Source organism: Panthera pardus, unplaced genomic scaffold (assembly GCF_024362965.1).
Source record: "Panthera pardus isolate Hobbes unplaced genomic scaffold, ASM2436296v1 HiC_scaffold_25, whole genome shotgun sequence".
In the NCBI taxonomy this organism is placed as follows: Eukaryota; Metazoa; Chordata; class Mammalia; order Carnivora; family Felidae; genus Panthera; species Panthera pardus.
In genome coordinates this window covers 87,337,357-87,358,253 of record NW_026526821.1, presented here as the reverse complement: position 1 = coordinate 87,358,253, position 20,897 = coordinate 87,337,357, and the positions used below count along the sequence as shown (strand labels likewise).

Genomic DNA, 20,897 nt, shown 5'->3' with positions numbered 1-20,897 from the left:
CACGATTTTATGCTCTACTTAGTCTGGGGTTGTTCATAATTTTAATGAACTTTACTGTGTGAGGCATAGGAATACACAAGTATGGTACACCAAAGTCATTTTTTGCTATAATCTTACCAGTGTGTAAAGCAATGGAAAGCGAACTATAACCCGTCACCTGTTTTCACAAGTAGTTTTTCTGAACAAACCCATGCCCATTCATTTGTATATTATTTATGGCTACTTTTGTATTACAATGGCAGTGTTGAGTATCTTCAATCTTACAGCAAAGCCTAAAATATTTACTATCAGGCCCTTTACAGAAAAAGTTAACCAATCCTTGTTCTAAAGGATATAAAACAGTATGCTGGGACCTTGTTCACTGCAATCTAATCATTTACATTAACTCTCAATTATTAATTATATATGTAGTAAAAGCTACTAAAAGATCCAACATCAGTCTTTATCAAGTAATAACTTTATATGCATTTTGAGAACAGAGACTCACTTCTTTTCTATAAGGAACAACGAGGACATCATTAACTTTTCCAAATGGTTGAAATATTTTCCTAATCTCTTCTTCAGTACAGCCATCCTCTGGTAATTCAGATATAAGAAGAACTGAACCATAATGTGAAGACTGGTCTTTCCGAAGCTATATTTGAATGAAAGAAAATTTTTAAAAAACTGAATTAAGCTGTGAAGTACAATAATAATTCCCAATATAATTTCTGCTACCATTAACCTTAGTCCTTTAAGCAGACTTTTCTAAATATTTTAGCACAATTAAAAAAAATTTTAAATGCTGAAGTAGTAAAAACTGTTTTATATTTTACCACTCAACCCTAACAGTGGTCAGAGTTTATACATACACAATCACAAATGCTCTTTTCTGTTTAGAAGCATTTTATAATAAGCAAGACCTATGGAATAATCTAAAACTACTGAAGAATAGTTTTCTATATGAATCTACAAGGCCTATCACTAATGAAGCTGAAATTACAGCTTTGTTCACTCTGTGTTTTAATAATTGAAATGATATCGGGGCGCCTGGGTAGCTCAGTCAGTTAAGCATTCAACTTCGGCTCACACCATGATCTCGTTCATGAGTTCAAGCCCCACGTGGAGCTGTCTGCTGTTAGCACAGAGCCCACTTTGGATCCTCTGTCGTCCCCCCCCTGCCCCCCACCTCGCACTCTATCTCTTAAAAAATAAACAAAAAAACCTAAGATTTCTAAAAAATAATAATAATAATTGAAATGATATGTAGGGGCACCTGGGTGGCTCAGTCAGTTAAGTATCCGACTTCAGCTCCGGTTATGATCTCACAGTTTGTGGGTTCAAGCCCTGTGTTGGGCTATATGCTGACAGGTCAGAGCCTGGAGCCTGCTTTGGATTCTGTGTCTCCCTCTCTCTCTGCCCCTCCCCAGCTCATGCTCTGTCTCTGTCTCTGTCTCTCAAAAATAAATTTTAAAACGTTAAAGAAATGATACCTAGGTAAGTATAACATTTAAAAAGATTCATATAAAATATGTATAAAATCTGAATACCCTGCAATATGAAATTTATCATCTATGTCAAAAACTGTCTCCCTCTCTCTCTCCCTCTCTCAAAAATAAACACTGAAAAAGTTCCACTGTCACCATCTACAAGTCTTGGGAAAAAATGAAAAGAACATTAAACATTAATTTAGCCTATTCCCCATATTAAAAATTTCTTCCCAACACTCTTCAAAATTGTGTAATTACAGGTAGATCATTTTAAGTGTATCCTTCTAAATATAAGCTCTTTGAAGGCAAGGAATTAGAACTGTTGAAAATATTTAGACAAGAGTAATAGGCACCTAAATACCTGAAGATTTGTTAATACTACAACACACTAAACATCTGATAATTTGGCCTAAAATTAGCAATTACCCTAATGTTTTCCAGATGATTCATATACTATTTACTATAATAATTAACATATGTAATAAAATAATACCTCAGGATTATAACTAACAGTCAAAATACAGTCGAAATACACCAATAAATCAGTACCAGAAAATAAGCTGTTCTACACTGGACAAGAGTATTTGACTTCTGAACTATACTTCAAAAAAGTAAAAAAATTGATTAAAAATGATCAATTCTCAGTAGAGACTTGTACAGCTTACAAAAACTCATTTATATTGCTGGTGATTACATTCACCTTACCCACCAAAGAGCAAAACTCATCACAACAACCTGTTTGTGTGGCTAGCCAAAACCACCAAACCACCGAAATGTTCTCACTTCTGTTACATCAAATGCCAAACCTCCAGGATTTATTTGTAAGCTATGAGATTTTGAATTATTGGGCTTTTACTAAATTCATAAAACCAACCAATAAAATATTCCATATCAACATACTTCAACAAGTCACAATTTCAAACTTCTAAAATATGAAAATAAAAAATCCAAGCAACTTTTTCTGTCATAATAAGACATGTATATACACAATTGCACTAACAATTCAAGAACTACTGACCTTACGCTGGAGAGAAACAGCTTTATCAGACACTTGTTTACATTCTGGTAATGTGTCATCTTCAATATTCTTGACTTTGTAACGAGTAGAATGTCCCCCTAAATTTGAATCACTCTTTGTAGAGTTTGTAGATTTTACTGATGGCTTTGATCCACTGCCAGTTTTAGGCTTTTGTGCTGGTGAGTGTCCTTTATCAACTGCTTCAAGATGCTTCTGTTTACTGAATTCTGACCCATGCCCGGATCGTTGTACTATATCTTCTAATGCTTTTTTTCTATCTAGTAAAAAGGACATAAATGAAACTTCAACTGAAGAGAACTTAAGGTGGAAACTATCTCATCACATTAGTAAAGAAAAAGGAAGAACTCAAATGCCCAAATACTTATCACATAGAGCTACTGTCAGACCAAACAGGAAGCAAATACACACAAAAAAATTCTGAGTTTTCAATTCTTCACTCATGAGCTTGAGTGGCCCTCAAACTTCTGATTTCAGAATCCCCCTTCACTCTTAAAAACTGAGGACTCCAAAGAGTTTCTGTGTTAAATTTATCAGTATTTACCATATAAGAAATTGAAATCAGAATTTTAAAATATTTACTAATTCATTTAACAATAATAATCTCCTGTGTTAGCATAAATAACATTTTTATGAAAAACAACCTTAATTCTCAAAAAAATTAGGTGGAGGAGTAGCACCACTGTGTATTTTCCCAAAGATATTCATGTTGCACTTAAAACCTGAATTATCATATCTGCTTCTGCATCCAGTCTGATAGATACATTATTTTGGTTGAAATGTATAAAGAAAATCCAGCTTCACAGACATGTAGTTGGAAAAGGGAAGACGCTGGAGACCTCTAAAAAGATCTCAGAGGAAACATACATGAGATATTTCTAGAAAGGTCACTAAACCAATATTAAGACACAGATTGAAAATATGAAAAATACCAAAAAAATTTTAAATTAACTCACGGCCAAACTAAGATGTTTGCCTAGCCATGGTTTTTAAATTTGATTCTGGGTAGACAGATAAACTTTCCCACATTTCTTCTGATACTTAATAAAAGAAGATCAGACTAGGTTGGGATGTGGGTCAATTTCACATAGAAATTCTAAACACAGAAATGAAATATTCCATTTTATTAGAAGGGCTAAGGCAAATTGCGCAAAATGTCAATTTTGGTTAAATCTTGACAGTAGCATACACGTCACCATTTCAAACTTATTAAAAATATAGAAATAAAAATTTCAAAAAAAAAACCAACTGACAAATTCAGTCAAAATAAGTAGATCTATTATTCACATCCATAAGTGTACCTGATGATTTCACTGATCTCCGTGATGTCCTTTCAGGGCTAACTGATCGATAGCATTTTGGACTACCTCTAAATGGATTTCTCATTCGATATGGTGAACGGGATCTGGATCTGTATCTAGAAATGAAACGATGGCAAATTCTTGGACTTCGACTTCTTGGTCTGTATATATAGCGTATTGGGCTTCGAGATCGACGGAATCTGTGACTTGAGCTTGATCTCCTAGAATGTCTAGGACTGGGGGAATGAGAACGTCTTCTTGGAGTTTCATTTTCTTTTCTATTGCCTTCATTTCTACAAAGAATGGGTGAGGGGGGATCAAAAGATTCAGCAATTTAATGTAAATTTAGGTTATATTAAATAACAAAAGTCACTTTTTTTTAATGTTTATTTTTATTTAGAGAGAGAAAGCGCCAGTGGGGAGAGGGCAGTGAGAGAGGGAGAGAGAGAATTCCAAGGAGGCTCCGTGCTGTCAGCGCAGAGCCCAGTGCAGGGCTCAAACCCACAGTGAGATCATGACCTGAGCCAAAACCAAGAGTCGGATGCTTAACCAACTGAGCCATCCAGGCATCCCCCGAAGTCCCTTCTTAACAACAGATTATTAACAATACCAAACTCTGATACCATATATTTATTTAAAACAAAAAACCTATGTTATGGTGCAATTCAGCCTTGTAGATAAATAAGAAACAAACAAATGTTTATCCCTCTAATTGCTTGGATCCCAGTTTTGCTAATATACAGACAATACCCTTCATCAATTTCCTGAGCTTTTCCTATATCACAATATAGACAATTATGTATTGAAAGTATTAAGTTATATAAAGAATTTAAGAAACGACTTACATAAACAAATGCTTTTCAACAATTTTTCCTGAGAGATTATACCAGCTACAAATATTAAAGTCTTTGACTGCTGTACTTGTATATACATACATTAAATAGGTACCTCCTAGGGAATATAAAGCTTATAATGAAACCATTCCTAGCCTTCAAGGCATTTATAACATAAGATCCCCGAAACATAAAATAATAACAAACGCATAAAGTATCTTCAGGAAAGACTAAAAAAAATAAAAACCAGAAGTTCACAGAGGTGAGCTATCATACTTAAGCTGGGTAATTAAAGATTCATAGAGATTGCTGCATTTGTCTGATGTTTCAAAGTGAAAACAATCAAAACAGGAACTCAAAAAGAATACCTTTAAAAAAAAAATACCTGTTTACTTTTAAGAGAAAAATTAAGTCTCAACAACACCACTATTCAAAAAAGAATTACCTTCTTGATGGGAGGATCTCAGGATTCCAATCAGGATACCTATTTTGAGAATAAACAGTATTAATGAACAGTTGAAATGAGACTATAAGTTTCAATTAATCTTTCCCTGCAATGTATCAGGACTATTCAAAACCTAAGTTTACATAATTTATTAGTAGATTAATATATGAAAATTTTCTTGGAAGTAAAGTATTTGAGTGTCTAATTCAAGAAATAATCAAAGCATTACTCTAGTAGGCATTTCAAGGAAAAGAAACACATTCTCAATTTTGAAGACTTCAAAGTTTACTTAAGTAAAATAGGGAATACACATAAAAGTGTGTAGAGGTACAGAATTGGTACATGACACAAGTTTAGGTGGAGGTTAAAAGACAAAGACAGTTCATGCACTTTGCAGAACTCCAGGGGACACAATTCTATAGAATACAACATGTATGGAGCCCTTTACACTGTACCTAGTGGTTCTCGAAAAGACACATCTGGTGGGAAGAATCGGGAGAATTTGCAGAAAAGGCTGTTTTCCAGGTAGCCCTTTAAGGTCTACCAATAGGCATGGATCAAGGTAGGTTTCATTAAGTGGCGATACATAAAAGAATTTAGAGGCAAAATAAGTATTCTATTCCAGGAACTGGTCTGGCTGCAGCATGGAAATGATGAAAAGCAATTATGAGGGGAAAAACCTGCAACGGTGGCTCAGAATTACAAACGGTGAAGGTCCTAAAGGTAAGGAGGGTGCACATTAAGTAAAAGGCAATAGGGGACCAATAAACATTTCTGAAATGAAAGAGAACACAAGAATTTTTCACAACGACTAGAAATAAATATCTGGAATTATGGGGAAAGATGAGGACTAAGATACTGAAAAATCAGGCATGCAGAAGTCACATATAGCACAAAGACTGTGTGAGACTAACAGAGAATACAGTTTATAGGAAAAAAGGGGCTGAGGACACCAACACTCAAGAGTAACGCAAAGACAAACCAATAAAAGAGATTAAGAAACCACAGGAAAAAAAAGTAGAAGGAACAGTAACATCATAGAAGTCTAAGAAAAAGACATCTTCATCCGCAACTTTTCTAGAGAATCTGAACTTGGAAGGTTAATTGGAAATTTTGGAAAAAATTTTAAATTGGAAATTAAATCATTAAGCCAATTAATATTCAAAAACACAATTTCAATAACCAAGAGGAGCGCCAGGTAAGGAAATGGAAGCAGCCGACTCTTACAGCAAGTCACCTGGCAGGAAAATAAAGTCAGGTCAAAACCACAGTAAGGTAAAATGGCTTTTATTTGTTACTATTTGTCTCAGACAATGTTAGCAGGTTAACTCAACAGCAATTCTCAACTTCCTTCTCACTTGCCTGCCTCTACTACAAAGGCTAAAAAAAGCTAAATATTTGCTTTCCTAGCCTCCTTAGAACATAGCCAGTGATAGGTTCAAACGAATGAGACATAGGTGCAAAACCACTGGCAAAATTCTTCCTGCTTCTTGCCCCCTTCTTCCTGCTTTGAGAAACATGATGCCTAAAGCATCTTGTAACTATAAGGTGACAAACTATGAAGACAAAAAAAAAGTTAACTTTAATCCAGCATATCCATCACCCAGCATCAACAATTGTCAAAACATGAATAACTGTTTCATTTACACTTACCCTTTACTTAATTACCATCTAAGAAGATAAATTTCTGGTCTATGATATAACATTTAACAATAAGACCTCTAGGGCACCTGAGTGGCTCAGTTGGTTAAGCATCTGATTCAGTTTCGGCTCAGGTCATGATCTCACAGTTCACAGGTTCGAGGCCCACATCCGGCTCTGTGCCAATAGCACAGAGCTGCTTGGGATCCTCTCTCTGTCCCTCCCCTGCCTGCACACGCGCTCTTTCACTCAATCTCTCAAAATAAATAAATAAACTTTAAAAATAAACAAATCAATCAATAAAAGCAAGACCTCTGGAAGCGCTTAGCTAGCTCAGTCAGTAGAACATGTGACTCTTGATCTCAGGGCTGTGAGTTCGAGCCCCATGTTGGGTGTGGAGATTACTTAAAAATAAAATCTTAAAAAAAAAAAAGGCAAGCCCTCTGGAATCAAACAATGCTAGGTCTAAGTATACATGCTGACATTTAATGACCATGCATCTGAAACCCAGTTACTTAATGTGAGTAAGCTTTAGCTTTCTCACATGCACAATGCTAGAAATATAGCTGCTTGTCAACACAGAGGTTATTAAGTTCCTTGAGCTCTCCAGTTTATGGATTCACAAGATCTTGAGGGCCACTGTTCAAGAGTTAGTAGTAATGTTTTGGATCCTCATTAGGCTGACTGCTAAAATACATGTTCTTGTCTCTGCTGCCAGGGCAGGAAGATAAAACATATATACTATTCTTCAAGTAGAGTTTGGACTATCTATATATTGTCTAACTAGTTTAAAATGTGTTTCAGAAGCATGGTACTCCTCGCAAAGGCAGTACAGCATAATGCCTAAGAACAAGAACCTAAGAGACATTACCTATGTCCCAATGTGATCAGTGTACACATCACCAATAGTTTTTGTGACAAAAAGTTCAATCTCAATTTAATTATAAGGAAACAAACAGAAAATACAAAATGTACTTTTGGAACATTCTACAAGACAACTTTCCTGGATGTTTCAAAAGAAGTCAACGCTGTGAAAGCATTCCTCTCAAAAAAATAAATGAATGAAATGAAATGAAACGAAATTAAATGAAACGAAACAAAACAGGCAGAGTAGGCTGTTCTAGCTTAAGAGACTGTAATGCATGAATCTTGACTGAATCTCAGATTGGGAGTGTGGTTGGGGGATAGGCAGGGATTCATTGTGGTTATAACAGATAACCATTGTAGAAAAATTTCCTTACTCTTAGAGGAGACAGATGTTGAATTGAGGAGTGATGTTACCATAACGTTTGTAATTTATTTTCAAATAGTTCAAAAAAGTTTGTATAAAAATAAAATAAATGTGGCAAATGATAATAATTGGTGAATAAAGATGAATACATGAATGTTTACTATCCTTTCAACTTTTGCAGCTTAGAAACTTTTCAGAATAATATGTTGAGTGTAAAAGGGGGGGGAAGGAGGAAAGATCCATGGCTAGACAGACTAGTTGTGCCGATGATTTGCTGTGAGATAGCAAGGAAAACGACTCTCTGTGCCTTAGTTTCCTTCATGGTAAAATCACAAATAATCATTATATATACATTTCAAAAGGTTACTGTGAAGATTAAATTGTGTAAAGGACTTAGAATTAGGCCCAGCATACAATAATAAGAATATAGCTATTATTCTTCATTATTAATACTAAAATTCTGATGTAATGTATCTTTTCTCAGGTTAACCAACTACTCTTGTGGTATATTCCAGGAAGATCCAACAAAGACAAAGAGAGGAAAGATGTAATAAACCTTAAGAACTAAGAACCTAAATATACATCAGCAGAGGAATGTCTATATAGATTAAGGTACAGAAACAAAAGGAACAGAATGTAACTTAAAAAAACAAAGAATATAGTAGCATATATTTTCCCATGGAATGATCCCAAGCACCTAATCAAATCCATTTTTTTGGTCATTATTTTTTTGCAGTGTAGAAAAAGTCAAGAAGGTATTATTCAAGAGCACATAACCTGAAAAAGGTAAAAATGTAGGCTGGAGTAATTAAGTGGCAGGCACAGAAAGCACTTTAAAATCAGGTCCTAAGTACAAGAAACAACAACAACAACAACAAAAAACCAGAAGGCTTTAATAGGCATACACGTCATTTCCTCTAGTAAACTGATGGCAGTATACGTAGCTAGAATCCCCTTATTAGCATTAATGCCTACCTATAACAAATAACTCACTCCCACTTAAATCCCTCACCTTCATAAGAATAAGACATCCTACTGGGTATCTGAGAAAATTTATGGTTTAAGAGAGATCTTCCATTTACAGTGCTAGCTAAGCCCATCTAATTCAGATGACAAATTATCTCCATAAGTTAACTTATGCTTGCACAGCATCTATATAGGGCAGCAACTCCTATCTCTACTCATATACAGTCTATATGATTCAGGTAGGGCTTATTATCACACTCAACAGCAGGAGCAAGGACATGACACCAACACAGGCAGAGTACCCAATTCTTACAACCATTATACCTGATTTCAAGATGGACAACTAATTCAAAGTAGACCAAAAGAGTCAAACCAAGGACTTATGAGGAAAGATGTTTTTTTGAGGGTTATTGTGTGTTTCTATTTTGGTTTTAACTCCTGGAATTATTAACTATACAGTTCCCTTAAGTCTGAAACTATGGGGGTCATTTTGCTTTGTATAGGAAGTGTACCTGGGATCTCACAAGGCCAAAGCAGAAGAGAACAGCCAAAGAACAAAAACATTTGACTGCTCTGATTTTTGTTTCAGTCTCCAAATTCAGCTGTTCCTGAAACTAGAACCACTTCTTAAATTTCCCAGTTGTATACGCTAATACATTTCCTTACTTTAGAAACTACTTTGAGGGGCACCTCGGGAGCTCAGTCGGTTAAGTGTCCAACTCTTGATTTTGGCTCAGGTCATGATCTCATGGTTTGTGAGGTTCGTGAGATTGAGCCCCACATTGTCAGGCTCTGCCCTAACAGGGCAGAGCCTACTTGGGATTCTCTTTCCCCCCCTTCTCTGCCCCTCCCCAACGCGCATGTGCTCTCTCTCAAAATAAATAAACTTAAGAAAAAAAAACTACTTTGAGTTGTTTATCGTTTATGACCAGAAGAGTCCTGAATAATCTCAAAAAATTTTGGTGATGTTTTCATAAAGAACAAAACCAAATCCCAAACCAGCTGCACAAAAATCATTTCACCCAAAATGTTACTCTCATGTTTAGTATGTCAGTTTTAGTGACCAGTAACTTGACACACAACTATATTAGCACGTTTAATGACGGCAGGAGGAATACAATTTAATTTTGTTACGCCAGGGTTACAAGAGGTTCCTGTTAAAGTCTACCTACTGGGATTACATTAGGAGGGATTCACAAGAAAAGATCGTATTTAATTCTCTCCTTTTGGGAAAAGATTAAATATACTTTATAAAGTATTTCAAACAGGCAATAATTTTCTCAAAATATTTTTCTCTAAAGTACCACACAAATGGTATTAAACAGTCACACTTGAACATGAACTATTTTGTAAATTTGCTACCTATAAAAAAGAAAAACTTGTTCTTACTGTTGACGTAGCTGGCGGCAGCTCTCAATATGAGTAGATGTATTTTGATGCTGAATCCAATCCTATTGTAAAAGGAGAAAAGTGCTGAAATTAGAATATTCCTCACACTAATGAAATTAGGCTTTTAAAAATGACACAGGATACTTGTTTTTTCAAAAATTAACAAATCTAATTATAAATAACATTTGACTACTCATTAGTATTTCACAAAAATAAAAGGCCTCTAAATAAAGGCACTCAATACCAGACCTCATTGATGCCATTTTGAAACATTTTAGTATAGAACACATTTAAAAAATCATACCCATGGACACTCATTTTGAAATCAAATATATACTTAAACTTGGGGAAAAAAAAGCGTTGGTCAGAAATAATTCATCTCAAATATAAAAATACTCCAGAGAACACCAAAAACTCTATAATAAAACAGTATCTGAAATGGCATCTTCAAAACATAGTGTACACAACTTGTATCTCTAAATTCAAGCTAACAACATCAACAACAAAAACTCCTACCTCTTAGGCCAGTACCATTCCAAACAAGGTACCCACTATATTGACAAAGGATAAGATTAGTAAAAATATGAAAAACTGCTGATTAAATCTAATTTATTTTCAGGACTTACGGGAAAATAACACTATTTCAAAGATACAATATCCCTTACATATAGAGCTTTACAATGAACAAAATTCTCTCTTAATACATTACTTAATTTACAAATCTGCCCTAAAATTACATTCTATACCCATAAATAGTTCCTGGAAGATACATCCGATTAAAAAAAAAAAACAAAAGACAATACACTTTTCAAAGACACAGTCCCCCAAGTGAAAGTTAAAAGCAACATTATTACCGAATGATTTATTGTTTGTCTAGCATTTGGACAAGCAAAAAACTTACTAAACAGTTTTATATTTTAAAATGTTCCTTGAGGAAAATGTTATTCATATCCATTTCAAAAACATTTTAGTATGTCATTGCTACAAACTAGACGTTTCCACAGTTAAAACCACAGTTGACGCTAATTTTGGAATCTGCCTTGTCAAAAACTGTATGAACACAAGTGCATGCTATCTGCAATACATAGCAACAGATTATGAAAAACCCTAAACTATTTCATTAAGCCATGGAACTCATTGTGAATTGCAAAAAAGAAATGTCTGCATATCCTGCTCAACGCTACAAAACAGAAATCACAAGAGTCTCTAGTACTCCTAAACCCATGTCTTTGACGTTAACTGGACATTGTTTACATCAAACAGACACACTGGCAAGTAGTGGGTTGGGCATGATTTATTCAGCGACAAAGTGTTTTGTTTGAATAAGTTGCCATCATTTAACAATCCAGAGATTTTATCCCCAAATCCAGACTTACAGCTTTTCTTGAAAAAATACTAAATATGTATTCTGTACAGCAACTATCAGCTAATGCTGATGGCTGCCCTATTTAAGGCATACTCTCCAGTTTCACATATACGTTCATATATATGTGTATCGATACATATACATATGCATATACATATACGTATATATGTGTGTGTGTGTATATATACACACATATATACGTATATGTATATACACACACTCTCTCTTCTGTTTAACAGGCTCACTTCACTCACTGACATTACTTGCTTTAAGCTCAGTAAATATACCTATGCCACCCAAATTTCTAGACTCTCTAGTAAGGGTATCCAGATTAGATTAAGGGTCCAAAGCAGTACTACCTCTCCAGAGAAAAAGTGGTATCACCTACTAAGCAGGAAATATCGTAAGCACTGTAGACTTGAGTGGGTCCAGAATCAAACTGTGAAAATACCTACCCACGTAAGAGCTCACTCTATCCTCCAACTACCTCAAAAATCTTTTATGTCAATTAGTATTTTCTCAAACTGAATTATTTCAGTCTGAAAGACAGCTTCTAAACCAAGGATAGCCCAAAAAACTTCTAAACCAAGGACAGCTCCTCCTCTAACATCTGAAAACCAATTTAGAAAAATACATTTCACATTCCGCTGTTGCCTTTTTCAGGCTATAGTTTTAAAGATTCAGCATGGGGAACATATTTGTCAAACGTTACTTTGCAAGAAAAAAATTGCAATTGGTAATTTACATTTATTGGCTACATTATTTACAAGGTCATTTACAAGGCAGGAAGATATATCACACAGAAACGAGAGGTAGTTTATACCATCTAAGTCCATGTTCACAAATCCCTATCATTTGATCATCCAGTAGTGAAGAATTCATTAGTTAGATCCATTATGCTGTTCTGTTAAAAATGTATGTGTTTTTTGTTTTGTTTTAAATGATGATCTCTGTGAACTCTAAAGCATCACTAAATGATTTCTTTTCCTAAGTTTTACTTTTATCATATTCACCCAGACTTTCACCATCTTACACTTGAGGAACTAGGGAAGCCTCATATTCAGTGCCCTATCTTATGTCTTCTCATTCCTGTATACCCTACATACATCTGCCAGATTTATCTCTCTAAAATACACTTTGAACATGTCACTTTTCATATCAAGAACCTTAAATAGCTTCTTAGTGCCTCTCACCTCAAGTCTAAACACCTTAAGCTAAGTTTTTGAAGGCTCTTGGTACTTACTATTGTTGCTGATGTTTGAAATGTCATCCATCTTCCCCTAGGTATATTTGAAGCCTACTCATCATTCAAGACCCATATTTAATCTACTCCATGAAGTCTTCCCTCCCCAATACTTCTAGTCCAGACAGACTCAATGCAGTTAGTCACTGTCACTCAATCTCCTCCAACTAGACTACAGAAGTCTTTTGATGTCAGAAAGTACATTTATACTTTTTTTCTTTTGTTTTCTCTTTATCTATATAAGAGATGGTAACTAAACTTACTATAAGAAATATGGAACATATCATGAATTTGCATGTCATCCTTGCACAGGGGCAATGCTAATCTCTGTATCATTCCAATTTTAGTATATGTGTTGCCCAAGTGAGCACTATTTATACTTGTTTTTAATTATATGCTGTTAAATACACAAAAGGTATTGATAAATTTTTAACACTGGCCTGAATGGATATAAGCCTAAATTCCATACAGAAATATTAAATCTCTCACCCCTACAGCATACCCAAACAAGTCAAATACAATCACCGAACCATTTGTTGACCTCTAATTTTTTAAATTCCTTAGATATGTTATTTTTCTCTTCAACGAGACTGTTTAAACTGCTTAAGACCAACATCTTCATTTTATATGGTTCTCATTTCTGCCCAGCATCTAATATAGTCATGTACAAAACTGATAATCAGTAAACACCTACTGAATAAACATACACCTTTTCCATTCTACAAAATAAATATTAAAACTTTAAGGGGCACCTGGGTGGCTCAGTCGGTTGAGTGTCTGACTTTGGCTCAAGTCATGGCCTTATGGCTCATGAGTTCGAGCCCCATGTCAGGCTCTGTGCTGACAGCTCAGAGCCTGAAGCCTACTTTGGATTCTGTGTCTCCCTCTTTCTCTGCCCCTCCCCTGCTCACACTCCCTCAAAAATAAACATTAAAAAAAATTAAAACCTTAAGTTCTTTATTTTAAAGATACCTTTCTTGGATTCATCATGACTAATTAAAAGTTCAAATGGAATACAGAAAGCCTATTTATTATTCAATTCAGGGCTTAGGACTGCTTAAAAACTATAAGTGAATTATTCTGAAATTTTTTAAGACTTGGCTATCTCCCTTGATAGGGAAGGCAACTATTATTTATTTAGAACTCAGCAAATCTGACTAAAATGCGGGAAAATGCTGCTTTCCTTTGCTGGAGTTAACAAAATCATCAGCTGAAATCTGGTAAATGGGTATTACAAAGACAGTAAAAGGGCAGCACTGGAAGGAGAAAAAAACAAGACAATTAACACCTATAGGTTTTTAAGCCTATTCATAGTATACTACCAATTATATGCCCTTGAATCAAACTTTATTCCCGTGGGAAGTACAATTCCTTCCTGACCATTTGTAATATAAATCTATAAATCACATTAGTAAACAGAAGAAACACTGATTTCCAAACATGTATCAGTAAATAAAACATACTGGGAAATTCATATACAAATCCAACAATTACAGTTGACCCTTGAACAGACACAGGTTTAAAGTGCACAGGTCCACATGGATTTTTACAGTACAGATATATTTTCTCTTATGGTTTTCTTAATACCATTTATTCTCTAGCAGTATTACTTATTATTGTAAGAATACAGTATATAATACATTTAACACACAAAACGTATTAACCAACTATTTGTTTGTCAGTAAGGCTTCTAGTCAACAGTAGGCTGTAGTTTAGGGAGTCAAAAGTTATAACTGGACTTTCAACTGCACAGGAGTTGGCATCTCCAAACCCCAAGTTGTTCAAGAGTCAACTGTACTATCAAACAGTACATTCTACATTACTCTTCAGCACCTCTATAAAATACTTCCTTCTAACTATACTTCCCATGAAGGTACCTAAGGCCTTTTTAAAGATTTTTTTTCTCTCTAAATGTCTACCATTTTACACTATTCTCTAGCCCACAGCTGGTCCCCAAATAAATACTCTTTTTTTCCCCAAACAATTCCTCTTGACTCAATTTTGCTATGGATTAAGTCATTTTAGAAATCTCCTCATGAAACATTAGAAATCCTTGTCTAGCTAGAGTCAGAAAATATTTAAATCAGCATTAACTGTCTTTTAGCCCAAGACAGGTAGACACATGCAAGGCTACAATATACTATCTCTTAAAAGTATGCAGTACAAGTTTTTTACTCCATTTTTAAAATATTTTTATAGTAACAGATTCTATTTAGACAAAGTTCACTCATGTGGAATTGTTTTATAAGTACACAACTTATGTTATATAAATTTTATGTTGAATGGATTTTCTAGGAGAACTAATCAAAAGTTCAAAGTAAATGACAAACTATGTGGTATGCCCAGACACAGGAATACAGAAGGTCTAACACTCAATTCAGTACTTAGGCCAGGGCTATTTAGATTACAACTAAACGGTGATGTTGCAATCAATTATTTCTGCCATTTCCTCAATGCCTAGTTAACACCAGCATAAATATGAAAATTCAGAGGAAATTTGGGCGCTGAGTATCATTATACAGTGATCTTTAAAAACACTCACCTTCAAATGACTACATTCTACGTTACACAGAGAACACAAATGTGGAAATATTCTTGGAGACGCTGCATAATAATCATTCATCATAGAGGGAGTTGGAAGTCTCTTCATCTTCTGGGCATCAGCATGTGAAAACTTTGGTAACCATGATGCTTTCACAATCCCAAAGGGAGACTGAATGGGAATGTCAGCCTCTGACTGGTAATTCTTTTTACTTCCTCCTGATCCATGTACGTTAGATGAATTAATCACAGGTTCACGTGGGATCCGCTCTTGTTGGCTTACAGCTGAAATTAATTCTGATGAAAAAGGTTGCTGGCTCATTGATGGAGGAATAAGAGACTGATTCATTGTCTGGTTAACTGTTTGGCTAATGGATTGACTGACGGATTTGACAGGTTCAAGGACTGACTGTCCTGAAATGTGTAAGCCTGACATCTTAGTTCCACTCTCAACTGGGAAAAAGGACTGATTATTAGAGGACTCACTGGGGAAGTCCATCTGTCGAAACACATCTTCAACAGGAAACATAGAATTACATATCACATTTGGAGTGGGAACAGATGCAGAAATGCTCTGCTGTGACCGAAATTCATTCTTGACCTCATCTGTTGGAATTTCAGGATCATAAATACGTACTTCAAGTGGATCTTCTGTGTAGCCATATTTGCTTGCATGCCCATAATCAATCACATTACTCGAAACTGCCTCGTTACCAAGCGTTTCTTTACTTCTGCTCTGAGAAGGTAAATTAGGTAATCGGCGCCCCATTTTACGCATCCTTATATCCCTCAAGATTAATGGCATATTTTCAGGAGTTAGCTGTTCATCAGGATAGCGACTGAGTTCTTCTAAGTCTTCATTAGATAATCCAAAACTTGCTAAGATACTTGAGGCACTCTCTTTTGTATAGCGGCTCTGTACTTGAGGACTCTGTTCTGTAACCTGTGTTATAGAACTCTGTTTCACTCCCACTGATGCAGATATATGAGGCTCATCATCCCACCGGCTACCATGAGGCTTCCCCTTCTTTTGTTGTGCTTCGTGAAAATCCAATTTTTCTTTGGTCAATCTTGGATCAGTTCGATGCTGAGTTACCTGAACATTCATTCTCTGTGGTCCCATGTTCTGATAAGATTCATGGCCAGCAAATCTGTGTGGAATTCCACGAGCTCTCCCTGCTGGGTAAAATCTTGGAAGACCCATGGATCCAGGCCTCATAAATGGTCCTGGAGGCCTCATCCCAGAAGGGTTAGGTGCTCGTGGCCTCTGAAGTGGAAAGTTTCCTCGAGGATTAAACCTGGGTCTCGACATGGCTATTTTCAAGAAAGCCTGATTTAATAAAGTATAAGGTGGTGTTGAACTATGTGAGGCAACGGCATTCAGCTGCTGAAGCGCCAATTGAGTCTTAATCTGAGCAAAGTGCAAAGGAGATGGGCCCAACAGAAGTGGGTTTGCAATGCCCAGGTTCAAGGAATTCACAAGTGGTGCGAAATTTTCCAAGAATAACACAAAGCTGAAAGTTAAAACACAAATATTAGATCATTTTAACTCAAACTACTTCATGAAGTGGGTTCTACAGCCAGTGTAAAACATTTTGAAACAAAGCCATGAAACCATTCTCCATTTCATATACTTTTAGAGTGTTTATGAGAATTGTTAACTTTCCCAAAAAGGTTCTCTTCTTTTCTTTCCCGAATCCAGAACACAAACCCCAAAACTCAAGCCAGAGTTCACGTACAAAGTGTTGCACTGGGTGCTGTCCTAGGTGCTGAGCAGTAATTAACAACTCCTTTTAAATAATCTTGAAAAATATTGGGGATTTATTTCACACTTTGTTACTGGAAAAAAAAGATAAAGGTATTAAAACACTGGAAATACACATACACTTAATATGTATGTTATGTACAAACCAGGAAAACAGAAACTGTAAGCCTAAAATTTTACAAGACCCACTTCTCTAAGACACAGTCTTCCCTGGAATAACATCTTACAAATTTCATATAGCAATTAGACTATGCTTAAGTTCTGTCGTTAAATAGGTGTTTCTTTTAAGATGAAAACTTGTCACCAATAACTCAACTAGAGTCTGACAAGAGTGCAGTAGCGTGGCATTGATTATAACATACAACATAACAGGTAGCACAACCACGTTATATTTCTCTCAGATTCCCTCCACAACGTGAGGCATATAGGCAAATATATACAGATAATAGCAATGGCTAACTTTATACTGTTCGTGTCCCAGTAACTGTTCGAAGTGCTTCACATGGATTGATTCATTTAATTCTCACAACAGCCCCTTGAAATATGTAGTTTCACAGACAATGATACTAAAGCACAGAGAAGTTAAATAACTTGCACAGGTAATAAGCAACCAGCCTCAGATTTGCACTCAAGGTGCCCTATAATGCATGCTCCTAACCACTAAGAGATGTGAGCAAGAATATCTTGCAGTTCCCAGGCACTCTATTAAACTGGTTGCTGTCCAGCCATCAGAGCACAGCACAACTCATTCCAAGCTGATTCTCACAGAAAGACTTTAGCTATCATTCAGGACCAAGGTCAGCAGCCACCGAGCTTGTCTTTCCTCTGCCAGTTTAAAAAAAAAACAAAACAGATTGTCTGTTTTCCATTAGGTCCCTACTTTTATACCTGATAGAAATGCAAGGTGGGAAACATGAGGTCTCCAGGCATCTACACCTACAATGAAAATCCACACTATAGATCCTATTTGAAGATCACCACTTTCTAGGGACACATGGGTGGCTCACTTGCTTATTAAGCCTCTGACAGCTCAGGTCATGATCTTGCAGTATGTGAGTTCGAGTCCTGCGTTGGGCTCTGTGCTGACAGCTCAGAGCCTGGAGCCTGCTTTGGATTCTGTGTATCCCTCTCTCTCTCAAAAATAAATTTAAAAAACCTTTTAAAATTAATAAAATAAAAGATGTTATGAAGATCATCACTTTCTGGCTCAAACTACAACTTCATCGATAATTCCACTATACCCTTTTATTTATACATAATGTTAGTGAAATGTTAATTAAGCTAAGAAATGGGCTTTATCCGGTTAACACACTCTCTTCCAACCATCTCTTCCAATCAAAACAAACAAAACAACTCTGCTTGAGACCTGACTTACTTGATTTTACTCATCCTTCAAGGTCAGCCTCCATTAAACCTTTCTTGATCACCAAGGCCCAGAGTGAGTATTCCAACAAACTCTTGTTTGTTGCTTGTACCATTTGGGACTCCTCCATTTTACTATGCTTTTGCGTTTGTCTGTGTTGTCTTTTTCAACTATCAACCATTAATTAAAAGTATATATTTATTGAGGCACCTGAGTGGCTCTGTCAGTTAAGCATCTGACTTCACTCAGGTCATGATCTCGCAGTTTGTGAGTTGGAGCCCTGCATCGGCACTCTGCTGTCAGTGCAGAGCAAGCTTCAAGCCTGTCTTCCTCTCTCTGCCCTTCCTCTGCCTTGCAAATGCTCACGCACGTTCTCTCTCTCTCAAATAAACATTAAAAAACTTTTTAAAGCATGTTTATTTTCCAAGCATATAACCCTACTCCTACTTAAAATACCATCAAATATTTGTTAAGCTGTTTGAATGACCACATCCAAAGTCCTCATTATTAACAGACATAGATTATTAATTTTCAAATTAGGATGAAACACAACACTACAACAAAAATTACACAGGCTTCTAATTCAACAGATACAAGCAGCAGACAGAAGTTTACTAAAACAATGATACCCAATTCCCTGTGAATAATGTTCATTCATAACAAACTCCAGGTCTTTTTAAACAAATCATATTAAACTGTGTCTACTTTCTACAAAATAGAAATATTTCCAAGAACAATGTTCTCTTATGTAAGCAGTTTGTCATCTAGTTACTCAAACTCTTTCAGCACCATTTTCCTTATTAACCGGTTAAGACTCCTCTCACAACTTTAGGAACACAAATTATCCCAAATATTGTTTCTCCCCCATAAGAAAACCAAAAAGGAACACATTTCAATCAGTCATCTAATTATCTCATGGAATTGTGAATAATTATCATTTAGAAGTATCTATAAAAAACTTACCTATTTCCTAAGTGCCTAGCACTGCCTTACACTGATACATGTATACATTTACAGAATGCAAGACAGCAGACCTTCACAAAGTGTATTCTGCAGAACTTACTATCCCGTAAGATTGTAGGACTTCGCAAACAAGTTCCAAACAAAGTCCCTGCTCAAGAAAGTCGCAAATGCGTGCACTAGTTACTCTTCCTAGAGGGACATGATGCTTACTATATATTGAATTAAAAGGCTCTGAGATGCCCTGTTGTTTATCAAAAACCTTTTTTCATTTTGTGCTTCCTCAACTTGAGTTTTCTTCATGCATATACCCAGAGGTGATATTTGAAATATTTAGTAATTGCTAACAAGCAATGAGTAACAAGTACAGTAAATTGTGACTTATAGTATGCAGCCAAGTTCCTGTGCCCCTCCCCTTCCTCCACCCTCCTTAAGCTTTTAGTTGCTGTAGCACAAAGCGGGGCGGGGGGGGGGGGGCGGTTGAGAGAGGGGGCAGTCCTCAGGGAGGAACTAAAAGAGTGGGGGAAATGGAGGTCCACCCTTGGGATAGCAGCTACTTACTGGTAGAATTATTTCCGTGTTTAAACAACTGGCATATCTGCATCAGTGTAGTAGTCATGAATATCAGTCCGGAAACATTCAATATTCAATATTCACAAAACAATGTGCAATATACACGAAGATAAAAATAAAAAGGCCTTTTCATAATTTAAATTTAAATTCTCAGTAAGCAGAGGTTTGGCTTGTTTCCATTTAGGAGCCTTAACACACACACACACACACACACACACACACACACACACACACACACACACACACACTAGACCTCCTATACACAGTTAATCCCAATGTGAAATCTAATATAAGATATAGTAATAAATTAACAGCCCTGGTTCTCCCAAAGAGACTGTTCTCCCTTCTCTCTTAGTAAGACAAATGAGGGTCTTGTTTAGTTATAGTTATTTATTTTGCATTCTGATTCCTGGAGTTGCTGATGGCTTGAGCTAAGAAAGTTTCTCTCCTGTATGCATATCCCAGAAAATCCGTCATGATAAGCAAATGTCACTCTTTCAATAGGTCTCTTCAACTAACCTCCTTCCTAAGAACAAATATAATCCTTCTGAACTTGAAGCCAATACTTCTTTTATCCCAAGACTCCTTCTGAATTTCAGACCTGGTCTAAATCTAGTGTGTTTTCTTCTTAGTTTGCATTCAGTAACATTTCAGACAGTAATCCACTAATGTAAAATCATCAAACACCTTAGGCTACCATTAACCAACTGAGCCACCCAGGTGCCCCACATCTCTTCAATAGTTAAAAAAAATTTTAAGTAACCTTTTATTTTCT

The 20,897-nt window shown here is 35.9% G+C and overlaps 1 protein-coding gene and 1 non-coding gene across 11 annotated transcripts in view; both read right to left on the bottom strand.

Moving 5' to 3' along the window:
* Nucleotides 1–20,897, bottom strand: part of ZNF638 (zinc finger protein 638) — a 136,592-nt gene that overhangs the window by 52,856 nt on the left and 62,839 nt on the right. For 9 of the 10 annotated variants that reach the window (XR_002077861.2, XM_019441369.2, XM_019441417.2 and 6 more), the window contains exons 2-7: nucleotides 15,463–16,975; nucleotides 10,312–10,373; nucleotides 5,085–5,123; nucleotides 3,807–4,099; nucleotides 2,488–2,765; nucleotides 488–634 (exon numbers count right to left, since the gene is read on the bottom strand). Coding sequence is in view for 9 of the 10 variants with exons in the window: in XM_019441369.2 (XP_019296914.1) it covers nucleotides 488–634; nucleotides 2,488–2,765; nucleotides 3,807–4,099; nucleotides 5,085–5,123; nucleotides 10,312–10,373; nucleotides 15,463–16,975 (2,332 nt within the window). In the remaining variant the exon portion in view is untranslated. The remainder of the gene's footprint in view (nucleotides 1–487; nucleotides 635–2,487; nucleotides 2,766–3,806; nucleotides 4,100–5,084; nucleotides 5,124–10,311; nucleotides 10,374–15,462; nucleotides 16,976–20,897) is intronic. The other variant, XM_019441403.2, reaches the window with a different exon arrangement.
* Nucleotides 13,188–13,291, bottom strand: LOC128773606 (U6 spliceosomal RNA). Its single transcript, XR_008417959.1, has one exon. It is a non-coding gene; the product is annotated as a U6 spliceosomal RNA (small nuclear RNA).